General features: G+C 39.1%; 1 protein-coding gene across 1 annotated transcript in view; it reads left to right on the forward strand.

Moving 5' to 3' along the window:
• Positions 1–14,220, forward strand: part of LOC132404879 (potassium/sodium hyperpolarization-activated cyclic nucleotide-gated channel 1-like) — a 255,912-nt gene that overhangs the window by 178,697 nt on the left and 62,995 nt on the right. The window contains exon 5 of the mRNA XM_059989441.1: positions 3,923–4,069. Within this exon, the coding sequence (XP_059845424.1) occupies positions 3,923–4,069 (147 nt within the window). The remainder of the gene's footprint in view (positions 1–3,922; positions 4,070–14,220) is intronic.

A 14,220-nucleotide genomic window follows, 5' to 3' on the forward strand; every position in this document is an offset into this window, starting at 1 on the left:
CCCTTACCTTGTCCTGCTTCAGCTGCTGACATATTGCTGGTCCATTCCCTTGGTATGCAATGGTAGAAATACGGCCTATATTGTGTTGGAAATCTTTTTTTAAGTCTGCCTGATTTCATTTGGAGGGAGTTCACCTTAAAAGGATAGATAGTGTGGTGTTATGATTTTACTCCTATTTGTATTATAGACCTTTGAGGGGAAACTGGATGGTTAAGAAGGCATATGTTGTGCTGGCCTTCAGTAGTGAGGGCTTGAGTTCAAAACCTTGGAATATTGTATTCAGTTCTGGTCACTTCATTATAGGAAGGATGTGGAAGATTTAGAGAAGGTGCAGAGGAGACTTACCAGGATGCTGCCTGGATTAAGGAGCATGCCTTCCGAAATTATGTCCAATGGACATTACGGGAAAAAAATTAGCTCTGAATCCTTGCCAGAAGGGTTTAATAGCCATCATTTATAATATTATCATGAAAATACAGCCAGGAGTATCAGAAAAAATTAAGAAGGAATAGGAGAAAGAAGTTCACTGTCTTATACCCACTGAGCAATGGGAGAAAATTTTACAACTAGTCAATTCTTCTTCTATTTGTGCTAAACATACCCTAATACAATTTAAGGTTGTACATAGGGCTCACATGTCCAAGGATAGACTTGCTCGATTTTATTTTTATGTTAATCCAACCTGTGACAGATGTCATTCTGAAGTCGCTTCATTGACCCACATGTTTTGGTCTTGCCCCTGTTTGCAAAATTATTGGAAAGATATTTTCGGTATTATTTCAACAGTTCTGAATATCAAATTGCAATCGCATCCTATTACTGCAATTTTCAGTTTACCGATGGTGGATAATAGTTGTTTATCTCCCTCAGCCCGGCGGATGATTGCATTTGTTACATTAATGGCTAGAAGATCTATCCTATTGAACTGGAAAGAAATTAATCCTCTAACTATATTTCAGTGGTTTTCTCAAACTATTTCTTGTTTGAGTTTAGAAAAAATTAGAAGTGTTGTCTTTGACCCTTCAGTTAAATTTGAAGAAACTTGGAGACCATTTATTCAACATTTTCATATGAGCTAAACTGACTTTTCCTAAACCTTATTTTTATTATCCTTAATTATTTGGATGGAGGTGCGGAGTTATTGACACTACTGTGTATATTTGATATAATGCAATGGCCCATTTTGGTTAGGTTTCTTTTCTTTTTTGGGAGGGGGGTTCTTATTTTCTCCATTTTTTGTAACCACTATGAGTTTGGGAGGTTATTATATATGGATTATCAACTATTTGTATTTATACATTAACCTATTAATTATGTACTCTCAAGCTCTTTGTATTCATGTTTCATTTATGTTTGTTTACAATCAGTAAAAAGATTTAAAAAGAAAAGAAAGAAAGGGAGCGTGCCTTATGATGATAGTTTGAGCAAGCTAGGGTTTTTGTCTTTGGAGCAAAGGGGTTGAGAGATGACCTCGTAGAGATATACAAGAAGATAAGAATCATAGATCGACATAAATAAGAGACATAGAGACTTTTTTCCAGGGCAGAAATGCCTAATAAAAGGGGCATAATTTTAAGTTGATTGGAGGAAAGTATGGGGGATGTCAGGGGTAGTTTTTTATATATAGAGAGAGAGTAGCAGGTGCATGGAATGCCATGCCAAGGGTTGTGGGAAATGTTGATTAGGGACATTTAAGAAACTCTAGCTAGGCGCATGATGATAGAAAAATAGAGGGCTATGTATGACAGAAGAGTTAAATTGACCTTAGAGTAGGTTATAACATCAACACAACATCATGGCTGAAGAGCCTATACGATGCTGTGGTGTTCTATTTTCAATGTACATTTAATGATATATGTATAATGTAGCATTTATAATGAATATATTACAGTTAGAATGTGGGTCCCTTAAGCTGCTGTTAGCTTTAACTAAAGATCAGCACAAGTATAATGGACTTTAATACTTTCTCCTATCCTCCTCTTCTAATTGGATGAGCAATCAAATACAAATAGTGATTGAAACTTCGTAATTATTGAATGGTTGAAAGTGAATTAATGATTTAATATTAAGTTTTTAGTTAATGTTCAATTCATGCCATAGTTCTTTCTAGCATCTGAATGGAAAATATTGTAGGAAGTGAAAATTGATGGTCACAGTTGAAGTCAAAGTTTTATGACAGATAATGTATTCAATTTGAAAAACAAATTTAATTTTAACCTCAAGCCAACACAATGCAGTTTCTGCAATTTGTTCCTAAACGTATACTGTACTTTATTCTTTAAATAAATTTTACAAAGTAAGTACATTCAAATGTAATCATTTAGTTACAAGATTTCCATTTTTAAATCTATCTCAGTATGACATCAGATTTTCTTTCCTACAGAGCACAGCTCTTATTTGTTTCTATTTGTTTCTATGTACAGGAGATGGGATGATATGTTGAAGTTGTATAAGACATTGCTGAGGCCTAATTTGGAGTATTATGTGCAATTTTGGTCCCCTACCTCGCGAAAAGATGTAAATAGGTTGAAAGAGTACAGAGAAATTTTACAAGGGTGTTGGCAGGTCTGGAGGGCCCGAGTTATAAGGAAAAAAATTAATAGGTTAAGACTTCATTCCTTGGAACATAGAAGTCTGAGCAAAGATTTGATGGAAGTATAGAAAATTCTGAGGTATACATCTGCAGTGAAGTTTGAGAATCACCATTTTGCTGTGGAACCTTCCATAAATTTGTTGCGTGCCACACCATCAGTCCCTTTCAGAAAGGTTTATGTGGAAGAACCAATTGTCAATCCAGCAGCACCCTACTGGGGGAAAAAAAGATGGTAGATTACTCAGGATAGATCCTTAAGCACACTCTCAAATTCCGTTGTCAGGATAGCATATCAATAGAAATTTCAAACTAGTATCAGGATCGTGCTTGGCTAGTGGTGAGAGGGACCTTCCCTGTTAGATCCTTTCTGCCCAGGCAGGGTCTCAGTACTATTGAATATTTGCCTCGAGATGACCGTGGTGGGACTGAGACCATCTTCTGAAAAGTAGTTTCTATGAGTATTTGCACCGTACATTTAACTGGGTCTAGAAATTGCTTCATGCCTCAATCAGCATATTCAGCTGATGAAAAACACTGCACTAAAAAATCTTCTAATCCACTGCATGAGAGGCCTAACTTCCTTGCCCACTTTGTATTCACAAAAGGCTCTCTCCTCCCCATCCCCAACCACAACACCCCTCCCCCAACTATTTCATTTTTGGTGGAGAGATGGGAAAGAAATTCAGAACTTCAGGGCTGGACATGGGGATGTGTAATGGCAGTTGAGGGGTAGTGAGGATCACATTTGCCTATCTTACAGAGGAAGTGTGGGATCAAGTCAAGGGTAGAGAATCTGTCTGCTGGTGGGGAGAGGCAGAGTCTGCTATTGAAGAAGACCCAACAGCTGGAAGCGTGCAATGACAGGGCAGGCAATCTCTCAAGAAGAGCAAGTGTGTTTTTAAGAAGTCAAATTCAGAATTCACTTGCTTCAGATTCTCATCTCGGGGTTGTGAGCTGCTCCAAGAAGGTACATTTAGATAGCTTGTTCTGAACATTGTTTTGACTAGGCACGCAAGGGAATGATGTCATCCCATTGATGCCAAAAGCAACATTTTGTATGCACAAGGGTGATTTGCAAGCAGATTTCCAGAGGGGTATTATTTGATTCAGATGTTCCACTCTGTGAGTGAACTATTGCTCGATATGTAATGCTTGTGGAACAAAATTAGTGCTACACATTCTCATTTTTGGACAGTGTATTTAATTTTCATTTTGTCCAACAATTTGGTTAACATTATTATAAAACCTTACTGTGGAGCTTTGGTTCTGCCCTGCCCAATACAAGGCAATTCTGCTAATCTTACATAACTTTTCTCTTTCTCATTTCAGTACAAGCAAGTAGAACAATACATGTCCTTCCACAAGTTGCCCGCTGATATGCGGCAGAAGATCCATGATTACTATGAGCACCGTTACCAAGGCAAGATTTTTGATGAGGACAACATTCTGGAGGAATTAAATGATCCACTTCGGGAGGTAACAAGCATATTTCTAAATGCATTGACTCAATTTTGTGAGCTGTTTTAATTTTAGCGATAATAGTCACTTTTAGCATAAGATTTGAATTTAGATTCTTAGCTTCGATTACCTTAATGGAATTTTTGACATTTGTTATTACTTCAGTGACTGAAATAAGAAGGCTTTTGTCCTGTGAGGCAGTTATATTGAAGAACTGTGTTTTAATACAAAACACTAAAATTGCAGCCTGTCATTTCAGTAAAGCACGGGATTGTATTTCTTCACATTGGATTGTGCATGGTTGTTTTATAGACTTATTGCAGATTTGCTGCAATATTTGTTGCAGATTTAGTTTGGCATGGACTAGGTGGGATGAAGGGCCTTTTACTGTGCTGCAGTGCTCTATGACAACATGATTCTATGATTCTGTAGTGCAGAGGGAGGCCATTCAGCCTATTGAAACCATACCAAATACCAGCAGAGCACCCAATCAATCTCATCCCGTTTTCCTTTTCTCTTGTGGGCCTATAGCTTATTTCTTTATGCTCATATTGCTCATCAATGTCCTCTTAGCTCTATCAGTTCCCTGTACTGAGGGCTAAGTTGTAGTCAACAGCACACTAGCACATCTTTAGGATGTGAAACAAAGTCAGTGCATCGGGGAAATCCCACATGGTCACAGAGAGAGCATGCGACCTCCACACAGACAGCTCCTGAGGTCAGGATCTAGGCCGGGTCCCTGGACCCATGAGGCAGCAGTGCCAACTGTTATGCCCCCATGCCAACCATAACCAAATGTAACCAACTAACAAAATTTAATTAAAATAAATAAAAGCTTTTCCTCTAATATATACTGATAATATTACTTTTCCTCTTGACCTTTCATCTCTACAACCATCCCAGAGCACTTTTCATCCAATTAAATACTTTTAGTGTTGAATCTTTGATAAGCATGATAGTTTTAAATATTCGTTGATTTAGTATTGACCAGAAATTATGGATAACTCTTGTTCCTCTTTGATGTATGCCTGAAGAAGTCGTAGGGAACTAGCATTTCACAGCTAATATTCCGTGCAATACCTCTGACAGCATAGAACTCTCATGCTATCAGCTTAGAGTTTGGGTACCAAATCTGTGGAGCAGGTCTTCATTGCTCAACCTGCTTGCTCAGTGTGTTAACAAATGAGCTATGGCTGAAACCCGGCATGCTTAACGTCGCAACTTAATTATGTCTCTGCCCCCTTACTGAGAAGTGAGAGTTAGCTCTCAAGGGTAGATGAGAGATCCATATATTTTCAGTGCTTAGCAAAAGAGTTTACTTAACCCTCAACAAATGCATACTCAGACCTATGCTGAAAGAGCAGTATGTCAAAAATTCTGCTCAGGTAAGCAGGTATACTTAAAGCAGGGGTTCCCAACCTTTATAAGCCAGAGACACTTACCCTTAACTGAGGGGTCCATGGACATCAGGTTTGGAACCCCTGGCTTAAAGTGAAGCTGATGCTTTGTTGGTTTATCTATTCCTGATGTTCCGATGATTCCTTTTCTTTCAGGCCCAAGCTGGATTCTTTCCAGCTTGTGACAAAACTTAATCTTAAAAGCAGAGTACAATGTGTGGCAGTGACTTATTGGGTTCTTAAAGTAATTAATTCTTAGCATTAATTTATAAACAAAATTAACTTACTGTCATGAAAATTTATAACAGCAACTTTTACTGCATATTATTATTTCTGTAGGAAACAGCCTATCACTGGGCTATGCCCAAATAAGAATTTTCCCCAGGCCAGACAAGGACATGGGATAAGAGTTAGATTTTAAGGAGCTTACACAAAAGTGAAGAGACAGATATTTAGAAAGGGAATTCAAGAGCTGAGTCCTTGTCAGACACAGGATTATATTCTGAGTGTCAATTGTTGAAGAGTTGATATTTTCCTTTCCTAATTTTGATTTTATTATTAATATTAATTAACTTATTGAATTTATTCTGGAGATTTTTTTGCCAACTCCACCTCCTCCTGATGAACCCCAGCATTAAATTCACAGTGTCAGTCAGCAATGAATTCCAGGATTTTAGACCTTTTCTCCAACTAGAATGGCATTGGGAAATCCAGGATATAATTTGTTCATACTGTCCATGTGGAGATGAGGAATAGGAATTTAAACACTGGTAAATGTTTTCTGTTTCTGGAAATCGTGCAAGTGCAATGTACTTCTGCAGTAGCTTTGGCAAAGGTTAATCCAAAATGGAGTTCCTTTTGCTTTGCCTTTTCCTCAGAGAAGTAGCCTCTTGAGCCAGTGGAATATTTCCTTCATTTTTCCACATCAGTGCTGTGACCTACCTCTATAGAGTGAATTCAGTATGAATTCAGTTCACTCTTTAATACTGTGGCCACACTTTTGCTTGATCGTGGTTTCAGATTGCCTAAAACGTTTAACCAGTCAGTCTGTACTGAAGGCCAGCTGAAGTTTAGTGTGAAAAGGACAACCTGCCACCATGTTATTATACCAGTAACGATAAAATGTACTAACTAGTAGCTGCTAAAACAAAATTTAACACCAGGACATGGCAATTCAGCATTTGAAAGGTTTTGCCAGCAGTGGAGTTGGGCAGATGCTTCATACTTGGCTCGATACAGATTCTCAGCCCAAATCATCTGCTATTCCTTTTCCACCACAGATGATGCCGGACCCCTCTGCGTTTTGTTTACTGGTGTAAGTTATTGGTTCCTTAAAGGGGTGTAGTAGGGATTAACTCCCTCTACCTATTAAATGCTCCCAGTGGCACGCATCTCCCATAACCTCTGACAACCAAGTCCACTCCTGGCCTTCACGTGTGGCTTAGCTACTAAGCCCTGTGGAAACATTTCTTCAGACAGGAGAAGAGGCAAAGGTGGATGGTACTCACCAGTCATGGTTGGCAGCTCATCTAGGAGAAGGAAAACTCTAAACTCAAACCTCTGCTGCTTTGCGGCCATACCTACACATGGGTGTGAGTAAATGCCAAGGTAAAATCCAGAGATGGGGTCCCTAGTACAATTCGACACTGAGTTTAATGCTGCTGACCGGCAACTCCGGTGACACTGCTGGGGTGCCAAGCTGTAATCATCTCTGCTGCTCCTTTGGATTATCAGCTGCGAGGAGAAGGGGAGCCTGCTGTATGGGCAACAACTTGCTCTCCATATTGTACTGTCCTGCCTTGCATACTGGCTTAAAGGGCAGGTTGGATGCAACATCCATGGGCTGTCCCTGATCAGTGGGGAGCCTACAACAGTTTATTATTGTCACATGCACCAAGATTCAGTGAAAAGCTTGTCTTACATTCTACTCATACTGATCAAACAATTACACAGTGTATTGAATTAGAAATAAAGTAGAACCATAACAACGCAGAATGAAGTGTAAAAGCTGCTGAAAGAGTGAAGTGCAGGTAAATGATGGTGCAAGATCATAACAGGGTCGATTGTGAGGCCAGGACTCCATCTTCTCACACCAGAGATCCGTTCAAGAGTCTGATATCAGTGGGATAGAAGCTGTCTTTGAGACTAATGGTACATGCTTTCAGGTTTTTTTTATCTGTGTCTGATGTAAGACTGGAGAAAAGTGATTGTTCAGGGTGGGTGGGATCTTTGATTATACTGACTGCTTTACTGAGGCAGAGAGAAATATAGACCATGTCCATAGAAGGGAGGCTGGTTCCTGTGATGTGCTGAGCTGTGTCCATAATTCTGAAGTTCCTTGTGGTCAGATGCAAAGCATTTCCCATACCATTCCATTATGATCCCAGAGAGAATTTTCTTTGTAGTGCATCAGTAACAATTGGTAAGTGTTAATGGGGACGTGCTGGATTCTTTAGCATCCTGAGGAAGTAGAGGTGTTTGTGGGCTTTCTGGATTGTAATATCAACGTTTTGGACCAAGCTAGGCTGTTGCTGATGTCCACATCTAGAAACCTGAAGCACTCAACCCTCTCAACCTCAGCACAGTTGATGTAGGTAGGAACAGGTACACTGCTCCACTTTCTGAAGTTAATGATCAGCTCTTTTCTTGACATTGATAGAAAGATTGTTACCTTGACAGAGTGTCAGTAACCTCGCTATCTCCTATTTGAGATGCAACCCACTATGGTGTTGCTACCTATCCTTATTGATTGCAGTCTGTTGGGTAGAGAGTCAAGAATCCAGTGCAGAGGGAGGTATTGACTCCCAGGGTCACGAGTTTGATGATAAGTTTGCTTGAAATAATGGTATTAAAGGCAGAACCATAGCCAATAAGCTACAGTTTTTGGTGTATGTAGCCTTACACTCCAGATGCTGTCAGAGATGAGTGTTGGGCTAGAATTTACCCAGTGCATGGACCTGTTTTCATGATAGACAAATTGCACTGAGATGTGGATATCTGTAAAGCTGGAGTTAATGTGTGCCATGACCAGCTTCTTAAAGTACTTCATGATGGGAGATGTTGGCGTCATTGGGTGGTAGTCATTAAGGTAAATTAGCTTGTTTCTCTTGGTTACCAGGATGATAGTGCTACAGTGGTCTTCCTAAAGCGAGAGGGATCTATAGTCTGAGGCAGGGAGAGTTTAAAAATGTCTGCATGTACCCCTGCCATCTGATCTAAACGGTATCTTAGGACATGGCCAGGGACAGATCTGGCCTTGATGTTTTCTGTGGGTTTACCCCCGTGAAGGCTAACCTTATGTCTGTCCCACTGTCTTGTAGGTTCAGTGCACTTAAGCCTGATGGTGAGATACCCATTCTCTTCTGTTCAAAACATACATGGTATGTGTTAAGTTCATCGGGAAGGGTTGTGTGTTTGTTGGTGATATTGCCCAGCTTCGCTTTGTAGCTCATTATAGTACAGCTGGACTGACACTCTGATTTGGACCGGTATTGTGTTTTGGGCCGGCTGGTGGTGTAGTGGCATCAGCACTGGACTTCACACTGGTGGTCCTGAGTTCAAACCCAGCTGGGTCCCAACCTGGGCAGCGGCAGTGTCTGCGTGGAAGCAAGGCCTGGCAATCTACTTCTGTATTTTTCCATAAAAACCCTATGTTCCATGAGGTCAGAACAACAAACTATCTTTTAGTGTCTCTGGTAGCTTTATGGAAGTTGCATCTTGAGTTTGTATAAAGGTCAAGATCACCTGAATTGAATGCTACAGACCTGGTCTTCTGAAAAGAGAGGATCTTCCACTTCACTCCATTATGGCATCTACAGTTTCTTGTGTTTCCTTCATCATTTGCCTCATTTTTCACCTTGCTCTTTTACACAGCTATAGTTCTGAAACAACGATCTAAGCTGCCACTGAGACACAACAGTAGACACCCATGTACATAAATACCAAGTATAAGGAGGTGTTAGTGAGGCTGTATTGTCACAGCCCAGTCATTACTAAGAGAGAGGCAGATAATACTCTCTTACTCCAATTGACTCTGCTTGGACTTTTCAACATGATGACAGAGACAAAAACTTTGGGTAGAGTTCATACGTTGCTGAGTTAGAAATAATACGGACCATATGAAATTAATTAGTTACATGAATTGGGAATAATTTTTATTGAGTAACCTTGATATCATGTTTGTGTTAAGTTGAATTGGACCTGATTTTCCAGAAAGAAACCAGGAATTTTGTGTAGAACCACCAGCAATTCTTGACATAATTTACCAGCAAGTTCAGTGCTCTGAGATAGAAATCTTCCCTGGCAGTTTCCCATCTGCACTGGTCTTACTATGGCCAGGTGGATTTTGGCAAAAAAACTGGGAGAAAGAGCATATGGCATACCCTACTGAACACTGCTTCAATACTTTATTTCTGTTACTTTTATCCTAACTTAATTTTAACTGAACTATAATAATACATATTTAATGTAACACAGTTTTTTCTTCATATTTATTTATCATGTAGTTCATTGTACTGCTCCTGTAAAGTTAAGTTTCACGACATATGCCAGTGATATTAAATCTCATTCTGATTCTTATTCAAATACCATGCATAATTCAATTTACTACAGGCTGATGCAGATATTTTGATGTATCAAAGAACAACTAAAAGGAAAGATGAAATTAGGCATGATCTATGACAAGGAAAGGAAACCCTGAGAATGAAGTTTAAATAAGGATTTCTTGGTTCCTCATTGGAAATTTATTTGAAGTTACAGCTACCACAAGATTCGGGGCCATTATCCAATATAACGGTGGAATCAGGTTCTTGCGCAACATGGATATTTTAGTTTAACCTCCACACATCCTGGGACCAAAAGGAGAAATTTTCCATTTTTATGCAGATTTTCCACCCTGATTGGAGAATATGATCAGAACATAAGTTCAGTTCTAGTTGAAGTACTGATAACAAAAATTCATATTAAATATAAGTTTTTGAAATGTGCTTCATGTGGCTCATAATGTAAAAGTACCCAACAAGTAAGGCAAATAATAAATTCAGCTGGTGAAGCATGCAAGCCTGTATATTTTCTTCTGAAATATTATTAGCAATATGAGTATACTGCTTCAAAACTGTTGCCAGCAATATATCATCAGAATCTTACTTCAAAAACATTCCAGTTCTCTTTAAGGCCAAATTGATTTTCTAAAAATAAGACAAAAAGGCCCAGACATCACAGAAAGCCATTTTTCCTCTAACTTCTCTTCCAAGCCCTGCATAAATAAAATGGGAGCCCAAATGGAATGCCACTGGCACAGGATTGTAAAAAGCTGCAGATGTTGCAAACTCAAGCAGTTCCAATATGGGCAATAGCCTCCCCACTATCAAGCACATCTTCAAAAGCTGATACCTCAAGGCAGAGTCCATCTTAGTGGATCCTCACCACCCACGATATGCCCTCTTCTCATTACTACCATCAGGGAAGAGGAACTGGAGCCTGAAGACGCATACACAAAGCTGTACGAACAGCTTCTTTCCTTTCATCATTACATTTCTGAATGACCCATGAACCCCTGAACACTACCTCACTATTTTTCTCTTTTTTTGCACTATCTTTTTGATTTTGTTTACACTTGTAATTTTATTTTTTGGCTTTTTTATCTATTGTACTGGACAGCTGCTGCAAAACAACAAATTCCATGGCATATGTCAGTGATAATAAAGCTGATTCTGGTTCTGACTGGAAACAGTTGAGAAAATCTTTGTACTGACAGAAGTTACTATTCTTAAAAATAGTTAAATTGGACAGGTGACTACAGGTATTTTATGTTAATTAATTTCCTGTGAGTTAGGCTACCTTTGAAAATTTTAATTTTTTAGTAGTTTTTGTTTAATTTAGTTACTTACATCCACCATGAACTGTGAAAAGCTCATATAGTGTTCTGCAGCTTAGCAACAGAATCGACACCCGGATGCCTAGTTGCTTTGTGCATTCTACCCCACTTGTAGGGAGATTGTGCCCACTGCGCTTGAGGTTGTTTGAACCACTACTGATGAGCTTTGTGACTGAGAAAAGGAGTGGGGGTTTGCTGGGGTGGTGAAGGGATAGAGTGGGCTGTAAGGTAGATGTGCATAGCAAGCTCAGTCCAGCCCAGTGTATCCACTTTATCCTTTGTAGTTTCCTACTGAGAGCTTGAACTATCTGAAGAGTAAAAACGGATGGGAGTAAGGAAACAAGAATGTAAAGGAAATTCAAGTATCTTAGAACACCTGGCGATGCAAGAGTCCACCTGTTCTAATCTGATGGAGGAACACAGTAGGGAGGAAAGGAATTGTCAATGTTTCAGGTCATAACCTACATCAAGACTACTTAACTCAAAGCATTGACACTTCCTCTCCTCCCATGGTTGCTGCTCGACCCCGAGCCCCTCAGCAGATTGTTTGTTTCTCGGCATATATGGCTCATATGCCTGAAACGTATTTGCTTCCAGTACTCTAAAAATAGCAGCATAATCAGCAGAGAGGTTGTTAGGGCAATGGCTACAATTATATTCAAAGCAACCCTTTGGACCAACCAGTCTTTGCCAACCAAAATACAATCGCTTGCTTTTGGTGCATGTAAGCCTAAAAATAAATATTTTATCTTTCCTGTACTATTCTCATGTGTCGAGGCAACAGTAACTTTATTTACAATACTGCCTGATTGTTTCTGGGAATGGCAATCTCAGAACTGAACTGAAGTGGAGTTAACCTGGTGTATGCACCAGAATTCTCTGTGGATTTTGTTTCTCTAACTCCAAACAGTCTAGGCAAATAATATGGATTTTTGAAACTGAATGTTAATTCAACCAGGAATTTTGAAAAGATCACATGCAAAAAATACGATAAATCAATTCTAAATCCAGTAGGCGATTAAATAAAATCAAATGCAGCCTGTCTAAGTTGGAACAATTTCTTACACTGTTTTATTCTATTGCATTGTTTTTTTTTTCATTTTAATGCTCCAGTTTAAAACAATAACTGCAGGAGCACCATGATGGCATTAAATTTAGTTCTTACCGGGAATTGTTGGTGTGCTAATGGGGCTAAAGTAACATCCAGTGATAAAGTCTGATTACATCAGTGATGTCATTTTTCTCAGAAACGTGTCCTGTCCAGTGCTGATAATATCATCAGGAATCACCATTTAAACAAATATATAGCTACCAGTAAGCAGTATTACTCAAATATAAAGTTAGATAACTATACATATCTATGAGAATAAAAGTTAATATGCATAATTCAAAAGTTATTATACATGATGACAGTATTATTGTTTGAAACTTTATGATTAAAGAATGCCAGATGCAGGCTTTTAGCATTAGCTTTTGTCAGCATATTTTGTGTAATACCCTGATGAATTGTGCAGTGCATCTTTTAGCATATCCATGTGTTTTTGAAAACTACATGGAACAGGTTTTGAGAAAATCTATTTTAAACCACTCTCAGCACAGTTCCAATATAGCTCAGGCAGAGATGCAATATCCCTGCAGAATTGAAAGTAGATTCAAAAAGCCACATTCTACATGACTAATGACTAATTAGAACCAGGGTCCCCATCTCATTCATTAGCTTTGAAGCTATCAAAGCAAAGTGAGAGGGCTCAGAAAGAATTTAAAAAAAGGAATATAATATATTCATATGAGATGTCAATAGAGTGAATTTTCCGGGAGAGCTTGCATTATTGTGGAGATAAGAGGGTGCTTGACTTAAACTCAACCTATTTTAATCTATAAAGCTTTGTTATTTATTGCCTTTTTTTCAAATTGATTGCAAGCTGTCACCCAAAAATATAATGTTAATTTAGCTCTAGATGATATTTTAATGCATCTGCTATTTGAATGAACTTAGAGTAGATACATTGAAATTTGGGTGGCAAGATGGAGCTACGTCTCTACCAAAGTACAGTAGGTGTAGGGTGCTTCTTCCCTCTGCTAGCCTGCTGGTCACCTTTGGGTAAGGTGTAGCACTTGTTTTGTCCCCAATCAAGATCACATGAAGCCACGGGAGCAGGTGGTGGATGGTCAGATGAGCAGCTGGTGCATATCAGAAGTTCTGCTTATGCAACCATTGACACCAGGCAGACGATCTCTGAAGAGTATTGATAATGGCCAGGGTTACCTGTCATGTAAAGACATTGCCCAGAAGAAGGCAATGTCAAATCACTTCTGTAGAATTAGCCAAGAATAATCATGGTCATAGGCCACGATCGCCCACGTCATAGGCCATGGCACATAATGATATCGAATTGGTATAATAGAAGTACTGTACATTTCTGATATATAACCAATGACAACTTAAAGGGTTGTTTTGATTTTTTTTGTTTGTAAGTTAGAGCTTTCATCTGCAATGGAGCAAGATGATTTTGTTGACAAACTTGACCTTCCCAGTTTTCATCTGAAAAACTATTTAGAAGCTGGATTTTCCTCCAGGTGGATTTTGATGCTGACTTCCTGGCATTAATGTCCGTCCACAGGAGGAACCAAAAACTGATGAGAAGGAAACTCGTTGATATTGCAGAAGACTACTCATTGTAGTAGTTGAGGGAAGATGAGCTGTTGACAAATCCACAGCTCCAATGCCATATTTAAGTTTGCTGACAACACTACTGTTGTTGGCCAATTTAAAGGTGGTAACAAATTTGCATCTAGGAAGGCGATTGAAAATTTGCTTGAGTGACACCACAACAGCAGCATCTAACTCAACATCAGTAAAACTACAGAGCTGATTGTCTGCAGGGGGAAGAAGCCAG

This window comes from Hypanus sabinus, chromosome 14 (genome assembly GCF_030144855.1).
Source record: "Hypanus sabinus isolate sHypSab1 chromosome 14, sHypSab1.hap1, whole genome shotgun sequence".
NCBI classification, from domain to species: domain Eukaryota; kingdom Metazoa; phylum Chordata; class Chondrichthyes; order Myliobatiformes; family Dasyatidae; genus Hypanus; species Hypanus sabinus.